General features: G+C 38.3%; 1 protein-coding gene across 4 annotated transcripts in view; it reads right to left on the bottom strand.

Moving 5' to 3' along the window:
• Positions 1–14,224, bottom strand: part of CARD14 (caspase recruitment domain family member 14) — a 34,603-nt gene extending 20,379 nt beyond the window's left edge. The window contains exons 1-7 of one of the 4 annotated variants that reach the window (XM_070740197.1): positions 13,501–14,224; positions 9,810–10,044; positions 8,142–8,279; positions 6,159–6,484; positions 3,777–3,947; positions 1,418–1,537; positions 148–273 (exon numbers count right to left, since the gene is read on the bottom strand). In XM_070740197.1, the coding sequence (XP_070596298.1) occupies positions 148–273; positions 1,418–1,537; positions 3,777–3,947; positions 6,159–6,484; positions 8,142–8,279; positions 9,810–10,044; positions 13,501–13,542 (1,158 nt within the window). In that variant the 5' untranslated portion in view covers positions 13,543–14,224. Of the gene's footprint in view, positions 1–147; positions 274–1,417; positions 1,538–3,776; positions 3,948–6,158; positions 6,485–8,141; positions 8,280–9,809; positions 10,045–13,145; positions 13,232–13,500 lie in introns of those variants that run through there. The other 3 variants (XM_070740198.1, XM_070740200.1, XM_070740199.1) reach the window with 3 other exon arrangements.
• Between the last annotated feature and the right edge of the window lie 3,247 nt (positions 14,225–17,471).

Below are 17,471 nucleotides of genomic sequence, written 5' to 3'. Positions count from 1 at the left end.
AGGACTCAAAGTATTTAAGTTGGCAGTCACTGCAATGTTCAATCACGTTAAGATGTCTGCCAGCCAGACTGTCCCTCCTCCTTCGACAATCTTTTTGTCACTTTGATTGAAAAGCTCTCACTCCATGCTAATCACATTTTCTAATACCTGATCTCTTTCTTTCTGTAGATCAGCTACTTGAGCCTGAAGGGCACTGATTTGCTCCTTGTAGATCTCACAGTCCACCTTCATCTTTTGACATTCAATTAAAGTATTTTCCTTTTCCACCCAACACTGCACAAAAACACAAGTACAGCAAGATGAAAGAATATAGTCTTGGTATCTTTTTTTTTTTTCAGTTTAAGGCCCATCGTTCTTATTACTTGTAATATTGACAAGTCCTACAAAAGCAGTAGCCTAATGTGGCCCAAATTCTCTTTAACTGGTTACAAATTGATACCTCAGAATCAAGGTGAAAACTTTATATAATTTGTAAATCACTCAGAGTCATCTTGCAGGGGGAATGGGTGATATAGAAATTTAATAAATAAAAACGATTTGCCTGTAACCACCTTTTATTTATTTATTTTATTTGTTTTGTCCAATACACAATAATACACAATGAGGTTTATAGAGGAAATAATCAGGTAGAATGTATTAAAGGGGGAATAGAGGAGAAAATAAAGGAGTGAAATATAACTATGAGAGAATAGCAGAAAAAGATATAGGTATAGAATGCATTGTTGCCTTGCAAGCACAAGGCAACAATGCAGTTGAAGACTTTGGAATTACTAGCTCAAGATTACTGGCTACTGTATTAGTATTATAATGCATTTAATTCTTTTTATTTATTTATCTATCTATCTATCTATCTATCTATCTATCTATCTATCTATCTATCTATCTATCTATCTAGTTAGTCAGTCCAATATATAATACACATTGAAGAGAATAGATATTTAGTAATATAACTAAAGAAACGAATAGAAGAAAAGATAAAAAAGTATAGGTGAACAAATTTGAAAGGAAGAAAAGATAAATGAGATAAGGAGAGACAATTGGACAGGGGACGGGAGGCACACTGGTGCACTTATTCACGCCCCTTACTTCTGCATGTAAAACCAACATTACAAAATATCTACTCTTCTTTAGCCCTTTTAGATCAGATAAAATTAAGTCATTGTTCTTAAACGCAGTTGTCCTTGAGCACTGAGGAAGGACTGGCCTTATTGCAGTTAATATAGTTTTAATTTTCACATGGCTGCTGCAATATACATAAGAAACAAGCAACTTCCTGATACTCAGGGGTGTAGGATAGACACATAGAAGGGTGGCAGTTCCTGAAAATATAAAAAATGTCTCTCCTAGGCACAGAATGAGACTTTCTCCCTCCCTCTTGTATAGGAGCAGGTAACGTCAGGTAGCACGGCATACTCACCTGTTTTCGCTGATTCTCAGCAAGTGCTGCTTGCTCTCTCAGTGAGTGAAGTCGATTTAGCAATTCCTGTTTCCCCTCCCGAGCATCATCAAGGTTTTGCTCTAGAATATCTTTCTGCACCTGGGCAGGTAAGGCAGGTTCATTAGACAAGATTTCACATCCCAACCCCTGTTCCGCACACCACATCTAGACAGGGATAGGGGCAGGGGTGAAATTTATCTATTTATTTATTTATTTTTTATTTATTTTGTCCAATACATAATACACATTGAAGAGAGTAGATATGTAATAATATAAATAAAGAAAAGAATAGAAGAAAAGATATAAAAGTATAGGTGAACATATTTAAAAGGAAGAAAAGATAAATGAGATAAGGAGCAGGTTCTGACAGGTTCTGGAGAACCAGTAGCGGAAATTTTGAATAGTTTGGAGAATGGGCAAATACCACCTCTGGCTGCCACCAGAGTGGGGAGGGCATGGGGATTTTGCAGTATCCTTCTTCTGCCATGCCCACCAAGCCACACCCACAGAACCGATAGGAGAAAATTTTGAACTTCACTCCTAGAACACTTCCCATATGGAAGAGGTTCTCAAGCTGTGCTAATGCCACCTAACTGCAGCCTGAAAAGAACATTGTGGAGCTGTAGGAGACTTACACAAAGGCATGTATGATTTTATTAAAGGGTTATTTATTTATTTATTTATTTATTTATTTATTTATTTATTTATTTATTTATTTATTTATGTATGTATGTATGTATGTATGTATGTATGTATGTATGTATGTATTGATTCATTGATTCATTGATTCATTCATTCATTCATTCATTCATTCATTCATTCATTCATTCCAAAAACACAATAATACACAATGAAGGTTATAGAGGATACACTCAAAGTAAAATATATCAAGGAAAGAATAGAATAGAAAATATAGGAGTAGGGTATATCAATGAGGGAACAGAAGAAAAGTTAGAGGGATAGAAGAGAAGATATATGAAATATAGGAGAGACAGTAGTTTTTAAACTGTCTTTTTTTAGATGTTGATTTCGTTGTAAGCTGCCCAGAGTCCTTCAGAAGTTGGGTGGCATATAAATTAAATTAATAAATAAATAATAAAAGCTAAATCTTGATTAAATGGACTGAAAAAAATGATCCTTTAGCCCATTGTGAAAAAGTCTTTGGCTTCTCTTTTGCAAGAAACTGTCCTTGGACAAGCCAGCTTTGGACATGCTATCTCCTGCAAACTTGTGTGGTTTACTTCACAAGTAACCTCCCACAGTTTGCCCCAAAGAACCCATCAAACTGTAATCTGGTGACATTGCTAATAACTATGTGTTACAGATAGAAGCATAGAAGATTGACGGCAGCAAAAGACCTCATGGTCCCTCTAGTCTGCCCTTATACTATTTCCTGTATTTTGTCTTAGGATGGATATACAGTAATACCTCGTTTTACGAACTTAATTGGTTCTGGGAGGAGGTTCGTAAGGCGAAAAGTTCGTAAGACGAAACAATGTTTTTCATAGGAAACAATGTAAAATAAATTAATGCGTGCAAGCAAAAAAAAATCGCAAAAACGGCACTCTGCTGGGCGCCGCCGCCTGGCTGTCACCTTTTGAAACAGCCAGGCGCTTCTCAGCGTTCCCATGAAAGCTGAACCCGGAAGTTCGGCAAAAGTTCGGGTTTGGCGTTCGGGTTCGGGAGAACGCTGAGAAGCCCCGCCGCTCGGCTGTCACCTTGCCAGAAGAGCCATGGAGCTGTCGGCTGGTTGGGAGGCTCAAATGGAGGTGGGGAATCCCAATAGGGAATTCCATGGGCGGAGCTTTGACATCACGGAGACGTCCTTCCTGGAGTCCACGTTTCAGCCGGCCAGGAAGGACGTCATTGTGACGCCAAAGCTCCACCCATGGAATTCCCTATTGGGATTCCCCACCTCCGTTTGAACCTCCCGACCGGCCGACAGCTCCGCGGCTCTTCTGGCAAGATGACAGCCGGGTGGCAGGGCTTCTTGGTGGCTTCCCGAACCTGAACGCTGAACCCGAACTTTTGCCGAACTTCCGGGTTCGGCGTTTGGGCGGCGGGTTCGTAAGGCGAAAAAAGTTCGTAAGAAGAGACAAAAATTTTCCGAACCCCGGGTTCGTATCTCGAAAAGTTCGTATGACGAGGGATTCGTATCACGAGGTACTACTGTATGTGTTATCCCAGGCATGTTTAAATTCAGTTACTGTGGATTTACCAACCACGTCTGGTGGAAGTTTGTTCCAAGCATCTACTACTCTTATCTCTTATCCTACTCTATTATTCCTAGGATTATTAGGAAATGATGAATGGGAGCATAGCTGACAACTTCTTTTACCACGCTGAACGTTTCCAGCTCTAACAATGACTTGAGTTGCTCGTTCTCTTCTGTCAGCTTTAAGAGCTCATCGGTCTGCATCTGCGTATCGCCAGAGATTCTTGAGGATCTTTCCCTTTGATGGCACGATGACACTTGGGCTCGCTGCAATTCTTGCTTCATCAGGTAAAGCTACCGTGGACAGGTACACCGAAAGGAAGAAAGGAAGAAAGAAGTTGTGAACAAGACTAGTGGAGCTGGAAAAAAAATAATGAACAGGTAATCCTCGACATACAACCACAATTGAGCCCAAAATTTCTGCTGCTAAGCGAGACATTTGTTAAGTGAATTTTGTCCCATTTTACATCCTTTCTCGCCACAGTTGTTAAGGGAATCACTGTAGTTGTTAAGTTAGTGACACGGTTGTTAGGTTAATCTGATATCCCTATTGATTTTGCTTGTCAGAAGGTTGCAAAAGGTGATCATAGGATCTCAGAACACTGCAACCATCATAAACATGAACCAGTTGCCAAGCATTTGAATTTTGATCATGTGACTATGGGGATGCTGCAGTGGTCAATAAGTGTGAAAAATGAGCATGTCAATTTTTTCAGTGTCGTTACTTTGAACAGTAATTAAATGAACTGCTGTAAATTGAGGACTACCTATATTATTTGTGCAGTTCCCTCCATGGATAAAAGTATTTATCTGATTTTATCCTGCTTTATTACTTTATAGGTAACTCAAAGCAGCAGACGTATTTAATAATTCCTCCTCCTATTTTCCACATCCTCAATTTGTTGCAGATCCCATTGCTAAGTGCTAAATGGAAGCTGTCTGCAGCCCAAGGGTAGTGATAGCCCACAAACACAGTTAAATTGCAATGAGGATCCGATTGATTGCAGCACAGGAGGAAAAGGGAGAAAAAAAGGCAAATGCTAGAGAAATCATAATAGCCAATTATTCTTCTATTTTCTTGAACTTATCTCACAACCAAATCAGACACATCTTGCTCAATAATATCCCAAGATTCAGTTGTAATTAACAGGGCCCCCTAATAAAATCAATAATATTATTGATGTTCAGATCGATTTTTTTTTTCACAGTCTGTATTATTTTTCAGGTTTAAAAGATTTCGATCTTAAATCTGCAATACTGTCCCAAATTGGTATATAACTAAAAGTCCATCAATTCTATTATGGTTGGTTAGGCTGTGTCTTTCATTTGCAGCAGCAGTATCCATGGAAACAGGCTACTGAAATAGACGGCCCATGCGAGCTAACATTTCTCATATTCTATTGCACTTCCAAACGAAAGTGAACAGCTACAAATGACTGCAGGTTGCAAGCAGAACCATTCTGGGGGTCTAGCAAGTGTTTTGCCTGCAGTTATTCTCCTCTTGACCAGCAAAAAGAATCCTAACCGCACATACGAACTGAATAAATATCTCACTGCCAACCCACATTCTATAAAGGACCTTGGAATTCTAATATCGAATGACCTAAGTGCTAAAGCCCACTGCAACAATTTCGCCAAAAAAGCCTTTAGAGTTGTTAACCTGATCCTACGCAGCTTCTGCTCAGGCAACCTCACTCTACTCACAAGAGCCTACAAAACTTTTGCCAGACCCATCCTAGACTACTGCTCATCTGTCTGGAACCCATACCACATCTCAGACATCAACACCCTTGAAAATGTCCAAAGATATTTCACCAGAAGAGCCCTTCACTCCTCCACTCGAAACAGAATACCCTACGAAAATAGACTAACAATCCTGGGCCTAGAAAGCCTAGAACTACGACGCCTAAAACACGATCTGAGTATTGCCCACAAGATCATATGCTGCAATGTCTTACCAGTCAATGACTACTTCAGCTTCAACCGCAATAACACAAGAGCACGAAACAGATTCAAACTTAATACGAACCGCGCCAAACTTGACTGTAAAAAATATGATTTCAACAATCGAGTTATCGAAGCGTGGAACTCATTACTGGACTCAATTGTGTCAACCCCTAACCCTCAACACTTCTCCCTTAGACTCTCCACGATTGACCTCTCCAGGTTCCTAAGAGGCCAGTAAGGGGGGTACATAAGTGCACTGGTGTGCCTTTCGTCCCCTGTCCAATTGTCTTTCCTTTCTTTCACCTATCTTATATATTCTCTTCCTTTCATATATCCTCTCCTCTAAGTTCACTTTCACCCTCTTTTATATTATCACATGTCTATTTTCTTTCTATGTATTTGTGTATCAGACAAATGAATAAATAAAATAAATAAATAAAATGCCATGGTAAGTTCATCGGGTTGGACCACCTGCAATCACTCTAGCAATGCCACCAGGACCTGCTAATACGATGTCACAAACTCTGAAAGGCTTCATGCACCCTTCTTCTCTCACACCTCTTCCTGCAAGCTCCTGCAGCGGGTAATAGCCAGGTCCTTCTCTTGGAGGGCACTGCTGTAGCGCAAAGAGAGCCCATAAAGTTCATCTTTAAGCTTGAGGGCCTCGTGGAAGTGCGCGCTGAGTTCCCTCTTCATCCGGTTGCACTCAGTTTCAATGCCGCGCAGGCTTTCGGCCTCAGCTTCCAGTCGGGAAGTGTTTTCCTTGAGTCTGCGGCAGTGTTGAAGCAGGGACACTTTCTGACGTTTCTCCTGGTTGAGCTCCTCTTGCAGGCTGCTAACTGCTTTGGCCAAGCATTCTGTCAGCTGGGAACTTTCAATCAGATCTAGTGAAAAGGGCAATAAAAGGCTTAGGCGTCAATGGAGATTCTCAGTCATCCAAGTTATGGTTGTTCCAGATGTACTTTTTCAAGAGGCAAAGGGACTTTGTTTTTTTTCCTTGAAGCCATTTCCCTTTCCATCCAAGAAGCTTCAGAATTGAGGTCAGTTCTGAAGTCAGATCCGAATAAATTTAGTAAGTACAGTGATACCTCGTCTTACGAACTTAATTGGTTCCGGGACGAGGTTTGTAAGGTGAAAAGTTTGTAAGACGAAACAATGTTTCCCATGGGAATCAATGGAAAAGCGATTAATGCGTGCAAGCCCAAAACTCACCCCTTTTGCCAGCCGAAGCGCCCGTTTTTGCGCTGCTGGGATTCCCCTGCAGCATTGCAAAAACAGGAAGTCCGGAGGTGGTGTTTCCCATGGAGGGGAGCCTCAGGGGAATCCCAGCAGTGCAAAAACAGGCACTTTGCTGGCAACAGAAGTCCGGAGGCAGGGCATCCCAGTGGCAGCGGTTTGGGTTTGTAAGGTGAAAATAGTTTGGAAGAAGAGGTCAAAAAATCTTAAACCCTGGGTTTGTATCTCGAAAAGTTTGTATGACGAGGGGTTTGTAAGACGAGGTATCACTGTACTTTGAAGGTAATGCAGAAGAATTAGAGATAAGTTAGTAAAAACCTGGATGACAAAAAGAGAAATGATGGCAGTATTGGATAAATGATATAATACAGACTTAAAGGAGTTAAGACTTATGAATTTTTAGAAATTGTAGAAAATGTATTTACATTTTTTGTATTTTTTATATTTAGGTCTATTATTCTTATCTGTTCTTTTTCTATTTTAGATTAAGGTTAGGCTTTCTTTTTAAATTGGATATAATTTAGTTGTTGGATTTATAATTTGCTATGCAAGATGTTTTTATGTATATACACCGTTAAATATTAAGGTATATTGAGTATATTTACAGATATGATTGATTATGATGATATATGTGTTTTTACTTACGTATGTTTTAAGGTGCAGAAAAATTAAAAAAAACTTTGTATAAAAAAAATAAAAATAAAATCAGAACTGAAGCAGCTTGCTGGATGAGAAGCAAAACATCTTCAAGGAAAAAGCAAAATCCAGTTACCCTTTGAAAAAGCACCTTTGGGACAAAATGCTTAGAGTTCCCTCAACACTCAGACCTGGGCACCACAATCAACAGAATGATAGCACTGGGGCATCAAAGGCTCAGTTATGTTGTTGTTGTTATTATCTGCATGCTGAGAATATATTGTGCATGTACAGAGGGAAGACTGTTAGATGAGGAAGAGATGTAGTGAACAGCTGCCAAAATTTTTACTATCACACTGTGGGTGTGGGTTATGCATTTTCTTTCAATATCTTTCAGTGCAAATTGGGTGCTCTGGGGTGGAGCTCCATTTTTACTACCCCACTGCGTCCCGTCTTCCCCGTCTGGGCAGTAGCCCACCCCTGAAGAAATGCCATTCTGAATTATCTCCCCTGGGGAATCAAATATTGACAATCAGACCAGAGCCAGCTTGGTGAATCAACTCTCAGATCGCCACAAAGTGATTAGAGGAGTTTATATTTTCATCTGTTTTGCCTAGAAAAACAACGCAGGTAAGACTGGGTGAGGTAGGAAGGGTGGAAAAATCTCACCGCTGAAATTGTTGTGGTCTATGGAAGGCTCCAAGCCAGTGATGAGCACATAAATATCAGGATAGTGAAGTTTCAAGCTTTCCAGGAAAGCAAGAGCCCCGTTTTTCCCACAAGATTTCAAGAGGTCCAGCATGTGACCTATAAGAGATCAGGAAGATCAATAATGTAAAATGATGAGAATTAAGAAGTCGAACAGCCTAAAATTACCCTGGTAGAGAAACCTAAAGAGCATATAGAAACTTAGAAACATAGAAGTCTGACGGCAGAAAAAGACCTCCTGGTCCATCTAGTCTGCCCTTATACTATTATATGCCCTTCCTCCAGGAATAACACTGTAATTTAATAGCATTTGAGCAAACTTACTTGCAAATCTCCTTTGGTTTCACTAAAAGCACTACCGTTTAAATGTGGTGTTACCCTATATGTCCTATTGATTGGTTGATTGGTTGATTGATTTGATTTGATTTGTATGCCGTCCCTCTTCGAGGACTCAGGGCGGCTCACAAAATATCAAAGAAAACATAACAATACATCAGGTCTTAACCTGTAAATAAAGAACAAGCTTGCCACTTAAATTGGAATACTTTTCCATTGACTTGTAATGGAGCTATAACACTATAAATTTTGCATGTAGTGTAATCTAGTTTATAGAATGGACTAAATTCCATAGAGCTCTACTATACCTATCCAAAGAAATAGTTTCTCTGCCTCTTTCTCTCCCTCCCTTCCTCCCTTTACACCCCTCCTCCCACATAGAATCAGTACTACTTTAGATACAATGAGGTGGCTCTTTCTGATACCAGATTTTGGGTAGCAGCAAAACATTAATTTGTGATACTTATATAGTAAGGAATAGGAAGGGCAAGGAATTTATTGCCCCATGTTCCAAAGTAATTTGGCTAGCTTTGGCTACCATGCATCAGATTCTTCTCTTTTTTTATAAAAAATATATGTTATTTTTAAATGCACAATAGAAAAACTAAAATCAAAAACAAATCAAAAACACCTTCAAAGAAAGAGAAAAAAAGAAAAGAAAATACATAACAGGAGAAAAACAAAGAATTTTAGAATTACAAAAATAAATAAAATAACAATTGGAGAGATATTTGCTTTCTCCTTCCTTCCTTATTTTGTTTTATAAATTTATAATATAATAATATTCAAACTTAATAATATTCAAACTTGCGGATTACCATATTTATATTTTCTTGCTTTCCTAAAATAGCTGTATTGATTGATAGCAACATTAAAAAAGAGGATAAATACCTTGTTATACATTTGATTACTGCCGCTAAAATATGCTACGTCCAAAATTGGAAAAAAGGTCACATAACCACAAATGTAAATATTATAAATAAAATAATGGAATTGGCTGAAATGCATAGGTTAACAATGAGGATTAAAGACAGAGAAGATACAGTATTCTACAAAATTTGGGACAAATGGTATAATTGGCTATAAAAAACAAAAAGAATTGAGAACAATTATGCATCAGATCCTTGGTGCCATTTAACACAGTAGTGCTGGAGCCAATATATAATCCCACTGGACATCACAAGTATTTACAACTGTTTTTCTATCATCTAAAGGTTTCTTCTGCTCTGGGCATGTTGCGGTACCATACACCACTTTGCCATAAATGTTTCAATATAGTATTCAGGTGCTCACCGACTCTCATGGCTCTGTTTGTGAACTGGGGGCTGTGCAAGATTTCTTCCTCATCCAATTGACCCAGCACTTTGGCCTGCCGTAAGTAGGGGGTAAGACGACTGGGGGAGATGCCCCTCACAATTCTGTAACGATGGCCCTCTACCATCTCCCATAAGCGATCTTCATCCATATCCCGAAGTTCTTGATCAACGAGGCTGGGATCATCTACTCCCGTCTCCCCCATAATGGAAACCTAAAAGGGATAAGAGATGATGATAGTTTTTGGAAGCAAGTAATGAAAGAGTAATAAAATCTATCTTCGATTATACTCTGACATGAAGTACGGCAGTACAGTAATTAAATTCTAGAGATATGACGGCGAACCTAGGGCACCACATCTATGGAGCCATATCTGCTGGCACGCAAGCTGTTCCTCTAGCTCAGCATGTGTGTGATGGCCAGCTGTTTTTTTGCTTAGGTGGAGGCTCTGGGAGGGTGTTTTCGGCCTCTGGGGGTAGGGGAGGCTGTTTTTGTCCTCTCCAACTTTTAAAATGTTTTTAAAACTTGCTGTTTTATCTGAATTATTTCAGCTCTGGTCTGACTGTTATTACTGATTTTTGCTACATTAGATTGCATTGTAATACTATTGCTTTGGTTTTAAAGTATAATGTTTTGTTTTTAAATAATCATGCAACATCTATAGAAACTTTTTAACCAGTAATTTAATTGATTGATCTCTTTAAGGCTAAAAAAGAACTGTTGAGATCCAGATTAGGTTTACTGTGTTTGAAATCTGCTACTGTTAACTGTATTACTCAAAATAATATAGTACATAGTCAGAGAGTCTACTCTTTGCATGTATAGTATATATGTGTATAAAATACACTTCAGTTAACATAAATCACCATATTATCATAATTTGATGAGTTGAGACTCCCTGATTTATCTTCTCCCAAGGCTTTGGAACCCTTTTATTTATTTATTTATTTATTTATTTATTTATTTATTTATTTATTTATTTATTTATTTATTTGTTTATTTGTTTATTTTATTTTATTTTATTTTTTATTTTATTTATTTGCTAAGTACGTAATGGTAATGTACAAAGAAATAACACTGTTTATATCAGTGTTTCCCAACCTTGGCAACTTGGAGATATTTGGACTTCAATTCCCAGAATCCCCCAGCCAGCGAATGCTGGCTGGGGGATTCTGGGAGTTGAAGTCCAAATATCTCCAAGTTGCCAAGGTTGGGAAACACTGGTTTATATACATGATATTGGTACTAATAAGAGAGAAACCTAGGATAAGTTTTAAGGTCTAAGAAGAAGGATGGCATTAAAAAAAAATTGAATAAATAAATAAATAAACAAACAAACAAACAAATAAATAAATAAATAGGGACACTAGGCATGTTGATAGGCATGCTATTCCAGACAGCATTTGGCTTGGCTTGGCTGGCTTTCCCAGATTTTATTTAAACAATATTAAATGGAAATACCTTTATTTAAAAATCAATACATTTTCATTAGTCTTGCACAGTGATCTTCTAATGTTTGTTATCGGTAGTTTGTTTTTCATGAGGGAGGGTTGGAAAGGCCAAATCCAACTCTTAAGGAAGTAGACGCTTATTCAGGATTAAAGCCCTTTACTGAACATCACATAAACCAGGGCCGGATCCGGCCTGTAAGGTGCTTAGATATGGCCCATGGGCCCACCCTAAAAACAGAGAAGGACCAGGCCCGAAAATGGAGCTTGAGAGAACTGTAGGTGGCCATCCTGAACTCCGTTTTTGCTGGCAGAAGGTTTCAGGAGGCTGTCTGGGCCGAAAACAGAGCTTGGAAGCATGTTTTCACTGGACGAGGTCTCAGTCCACCACAGCCGCCCCCCAACAAAGTGACATTGAACTGGCCATGCCCACCCCGCTCCTCGAGGTCGAGCACCTTGGTGTGGCCCTCAATGAAATCAAGTCTGACACCCCTGACATAGACAAATATCTGGCTACAGATGTCAGGCCCGGAAGCCATCTTTTATCTTTTTGTATTCAGGCCTGCCATATTTTCTACCGGGAGGGGGGGATTGTATGGAGTAGGTGATATGTAGTAGTCCAAATAACATTATTTCCAGAAAGTCAAGATTGCTGTGCCCTGCATCTTTGATGAAGTGACTGGGAGGCATCTTCAGTTTTGGATGGTGCCTGATTGGATTGTGTAATGCACATGTGGGTATGGGACTTGAACTTTCGTTTGGGTGGAGAAAACCAGGAAGCTTTCAGATTCGGTTTTTCCCAGATGTTGCCAACATGGCATCTCTAATAAATTGGAACTTTGAAGAACTTCTGGCTTCAGAGCTTTAATTCATTGGGGGTATTTATTGGAATGTTGACAACAGATCTTAAATGACTGAACAGGCCTATTACATGGGAATTAGGCCTTCAGATAGTCAATCCCTCAACTTGGAATTCTAGCTCTTCAGTAATCTAGAGGTGTGATTACAGGTACAGGTAATCCTTGATTTATGACCATAATTGAGCCTAACATTTTTGTTGCAAAGTGGAACATTTATTGTATTTTGCCCTGTTTTATGACCTTCCTTGCTTCCGTTGTTAAGCAAATCATTGTAGTTGTTAAATTAGTAACACAGTTACTAAGTGAACCTGGCTTCCCTGTTGACTTTTTCTTGCCAGAAGGTTGCAAAAAGTCATCCCATGACCCTGGGACAATGCAATGGTCATAAGTATGAATCAGCTGCTAAGCATCTGGGTTTTGATCACATGATCACAGGGGTGCTGAACTGGTCATAAATGTGAAAGATAGTCACAAGTCACTTTTTTCAGAACTGTTGTAACTTTGAATGATCATTAAATGAACTATTGTAAGTTGTGGATTACCTGTAGTCCTTGACTAAGGGAGCCTAAAATTTATGTTGCTAAGCAAGGCAGTTGTTAAGTGATAATATGATAAATATGAGTCAGTTGTGAAGTGTCCAAATTTTGAATTGGGATCCTGCAATGGTCATAAGTATGAAAAATGGTTGTAAGTACAATGATTTGCTTAACAACGGAAGCAAGGAAGGTCATAAAACAGGGTAAAATACAATAAATTGTTTTCAAGTGCCATTATAACTTTGAACAGTCATTAAACAAATGGTTCTAAGTCAAGGGATTCTTGCAGTTAGATTAACAAGAGCAGTGATAAACTGTAAGCGGTGAATCCTAGCAGGTTACGATACTTTAAGGCTCCTTTGTACAGTCAATGTATTTATTGTAGCTATATTCCCTTAGGAAGACAAACATAATCTTCTTCCAATTACATCCTTACAACTCTGTGAAGTATAGATAACCAAAGAGATGAACCTTTGTATAAGTAGAGATCTAAACTGGGATCATTCAGTCCAAACTCAACATTGTCCGAACGACCAGCCAGGTTTTCTAGACATCCCTAGTAAAGTCTTGCTTCTGGTCAGTAACCTGAACGGAATCAGGAGAGATTATTGTTCTGGCTCAGTACTGAGAAACCCTGAACAAACTACTACTTCATCCTCACTTTGCCCTCGGGCTCAGTTTCAAATAACCTAGTTGCAAACCCTCTCACTTAAAGACCTAGGAGCCCTTTCTTTCCTCCTCCTCCAGGCTAGGGTTCCCGCTGGCTGGTCAAGCTGAAAGCAAAAGTAGAGACCCCCCCCACCCCCCACCCCTTCGCTCATCTTACCTGTTCCTGTTGATCAACAGAGTTAAACATTGTTGTGGGCATGTTGTCACAGCATGTCTTAGAGGGAATCTGATTTCTGAGCAGCAGCTGACAAACTGGTTTTTCGGGAAGGCTAGTTCTCCCTGCCTGGGAGATTTTCTTTATCCAATACAAGTTCTTCCTTTTGGCTCAGGGCCAAACCAAAAGTACAGCAGATGTATGGACCTTTATAGTAACATCCAAAGATCTCTTGTAGCATGAGAGATAACCAGCCCTTTTGAGCCAAAGAGAAAAATAATCACCCAACCGAAGTTCAAAGATTAATGCCATGGTGACTCAGTTCTCGTAGCAACACATAAAGATAGGCACTTTCTTCCCTGTGAATGGAATAGTAAACACAAGAGATTTCTATTTAACAATAATCACAATGGCCAAACACTCCGAGTAGGATGCTTCCATGAAAATAACATGTTGAAATCCATGGTTTACATGGTCCTATAAGTTTATTTGCAACGTGTATTTTCTGCTTCTTAGCTCAGCTTGGAGCTCAGTTTGATTGAATGTTAAAATCAGAATGTCCTGAGGGGAGTAATAATAAAAATAATAATAATTATAATGACCTTGGAGATCTTCTAGTCAACTAAACAATGCCGGTTGGTGGGCCAAAGGGGAAGAGCCTTCTCTGTGGTGGCCCCGACTCTCTGGAACCAACTCCCTCCAGAGATTAGAACTGCCCCTACCCTCCTTGCCTTTCATAAACTCCTCAAAACCCACCTTTGTCGTCAGGCATGGGGGAATTGAGACATCTCCCCCGGGTCTATACAATTTATGTATGGTATGTTTGTATGTATGTTTGCTTAATAATGGGGTTTTTAAAATATTTTAAATTGTAAATTATTAGATTTGTTATGAATAGTTTTATTGTGCTGTGAGCCGCCCCGAGTCTACGGAGAGGGGTGGCATACAAATCTAATAAACAATAATAATAATAATAATAATAACCCCCTGCTTAGGCAGGAAAGCCTACACCACTTCAGACAAATGGTTATCCAAAATCTTTAAAACGTCCAGTGTCGGAGCATTCACAACTTTTGGAGGCAAGCTGTTCCGATAATTAATTATTCTTTCAGAAAATTTCTCTTTAGTTCTAAGTTATCTTGAGAGTTGAGAAGGGAAGGGACTAATTACAATTTTATTCTTATAGAAATACAGCAAGGACAACAGTAAATATTATGGATAAACCGTCCCATATTTAAATCAACAGAAATAGAATGGCAAAGTCTACTAATGTTAACAGATCAAATATGCTGCTAAACAAGTGAAACAGAAATATACATTTTAGGAATATCCCCAAATCAAAAATAAGTTATTTATTTAACCTTGGATGAAATTTAAACAAAAAGTTAGTTCTACTCAGACATCAAATTCAAATTATATATCTATAGTGTTCCATTGTTTGTTGTAACTTATAGCAATGTTTCCTAAACCGAAGCATTGAATTAAATTACAGCTCCTATCATCTAGAATTAAATTACAACTCCTATCATCTCCAGGCTTCAATACTCAGAGGGATCATCACCTGAAGCACATTGAGGACACCAATTTGATTATTTTTATCTTGAATGTATGGAAATAATCGACTGTGCATAGGAATAAACAAATGCTTATTTAAGGCATTCTTAGTAGCCATTGAGTTTAGTGACCGGACATGAAAAGTATTGTGCTGTAAATTTTACTTAAGATTTTGAAGAAAAGAGCAACAGAAAAAAAAAATTCTTACCTTGGTGTGAAAATGTACACTGCAGAGAGTTGCTTATGATACTGGGACTGTGGGCAAAAAGGAAGTACAGTACACTATTTCTTAATAAAGTTTTATGCAATAGTAATGGATTCATAGTTAATTATTGAAAATACTTATATAGCTACCAGCTTATAACCAACTTGGGGCGGCTCCCAATCAAAAGTTACAACAGCATAAAAATATGCTGATGTATAAACATATTAAAAATATTTCGTTGGTTATATATCTGGTTAGTTAGGCTTACAAAGACTCAAGCCTGTTCATGGATTACTGTTAAATATAATGTTCATGAGGACAAAAATTGAAATTGAAGATCTATACATTTCACTATCAGATTACAACTGCAAACTAATTAAACTAATGAACCTCGACTTGTCTTTTTGCCAAAATATCTCCCTCAAAGGAAATAGCTATAAGTTCTCCTAGACCTAGAGAATACAATGTTTCCCCGAAAACTTTCATCCTCTGAAAATAATCCCTCCTCCAAAAATAAACCCTCCCCCGAAAATAAGCACTACCCAAAAATATTTAAACACATGTGCAGCCGGTCCCTGCCATTTCCTCTGGTTAGGGCTAGGGAGATAAGACGGCAAGAAGAACCCATCTTGGTCCATGCACCCCAAAATAATAAGACCTCCCCAAAAATAAGGCCAAGTGGTTATTTCAGGGTTCAAAAAAATATAAGACAGGGTCTTATTTTCGGGGAAACATGGTAGAAAGAGATCAATTTTCTATAAATGTATTGGATTTTGCAGGCATTGAGGATAAGTAGAGAAAGGTTGCAATCACCCTAAACTTTGTTCAATCTTTCTAATCTTGGAGAAAGCCTATAATTAGTACCATTTCTGATTCTTATTCTTACTTCTGAAACTCATCCTAGAAATGTCGGCTTAATTTCATAACCAACACAACACTGCTAGATCTGCAAGGTCAATGGTTCAAATCTCATCACCGGCTCAAAACAATTCAAATGGCTTTCAGAACACTCAATCAGCCTTCCATCCTTCGGAGGTGGGTAAAATGAAGACCCGGATTGTGGGGACGATATGCTGACTCTGTTAGAAAGTGCTATTGCTAACATGTTGTAAGCCGCCCTGAGTCTAAGGAGAAGGGTGGCATTAAAAAATAAATAAACAAAAAAACAAACAAACACAAAATAACCTTAACTGCAACTTTTGGCATATGGAACAGTGCTGAATTTCTGAGAGTTGAAGTCCAGGTTGAGGGAGTTAGACTTAGCTTCAGACTTGATCTTAGCAGTTTGTTGCTGTTTGCAGGACAGCCAGAAGAATGTACATAAAGGCATCACATCCTCTGGGCTGGTACTTAAAATCTTTGCATCTTAACATACATAGGATACATAGGAAAATATAAGTCTCTGCAGCAAGAACAGAAAAAAAAACTAAAGGAGATTTTAATATAAAATATAATATCAAGTGACTAAGATGTTACAAGGATTGTGATGGGTATTTCTATACTTTTTAATAAGCAGAGAAATATCCACCGTAAGCCTGATTAAGTTGATGCATTCATTCATATCCTGAGAAAGACACCCAACATGAAATGAACCAAAAAAGAACTTACTGTTTACATTCTGATGACTTTCAAGGATGAATTTGAACTTTATGGAAGAGATCACAAAGCAGAAAAACGTGTTTCTTTGTGGGAGGACCAAGGGCATGGTTCAAATGAAAACTTTTTTTTTTCAATCTGCTTCCTTTCTTTTTTAAAAAATAATTTTTATTGGAATATTTACATTAAAAAAGAACAAAAAATATAATACGAAGAGCCAAACAAAATAAAACCCAACCCAAAGACAACAAACAAAAAAACCCCAACTTTAAACAACACATTAACAACTATACAATGTAACCCCTAGGGTTCTTTTATAGAATAGAATAGAATAGAATTTTTATTGGCCAAGTCTTGGTGCATATGCTCTCAGCGTACATAAAATAAAATATACATTTGTCAAGAATCATGTGGTACAACACTTAATGATTGTCATAGGGGTCAAATAAGCAATGAAGAAGCAATATTAATAAAAATCTTAGGATATAAGCAACAAGTTACAGTCATACAGTCAACATGGGAGGAAATGGGTGAAAGGTATGATGAGAAAAACTAGTAGAATAGAAGTGCAGATTTAATAGAAAGCCTGACAGTGTTGAGGGAATTATTTGTTTAGCAG

This window comes from Erythrolamprus reginae, chromosome 2 (genome assembly GCF_031021105.1).
Source record: "Erythrolamprus reginae isolate rEryReg1 chromosome 2, rEryReg1.hap1, whole genome shotgun sequence".
NCBI classification, from domain to species: Eukaryota; Metazoa; Chordata; class Lepidosauria; order Squamata; family Dipsadidae; genus Erythrolamprus; species Erythrolamprus reginae.
Note: the sequence above shows the minus strand (reverse complement) of the source record. Positions and strands in the feature narration are given on the sequence as shown.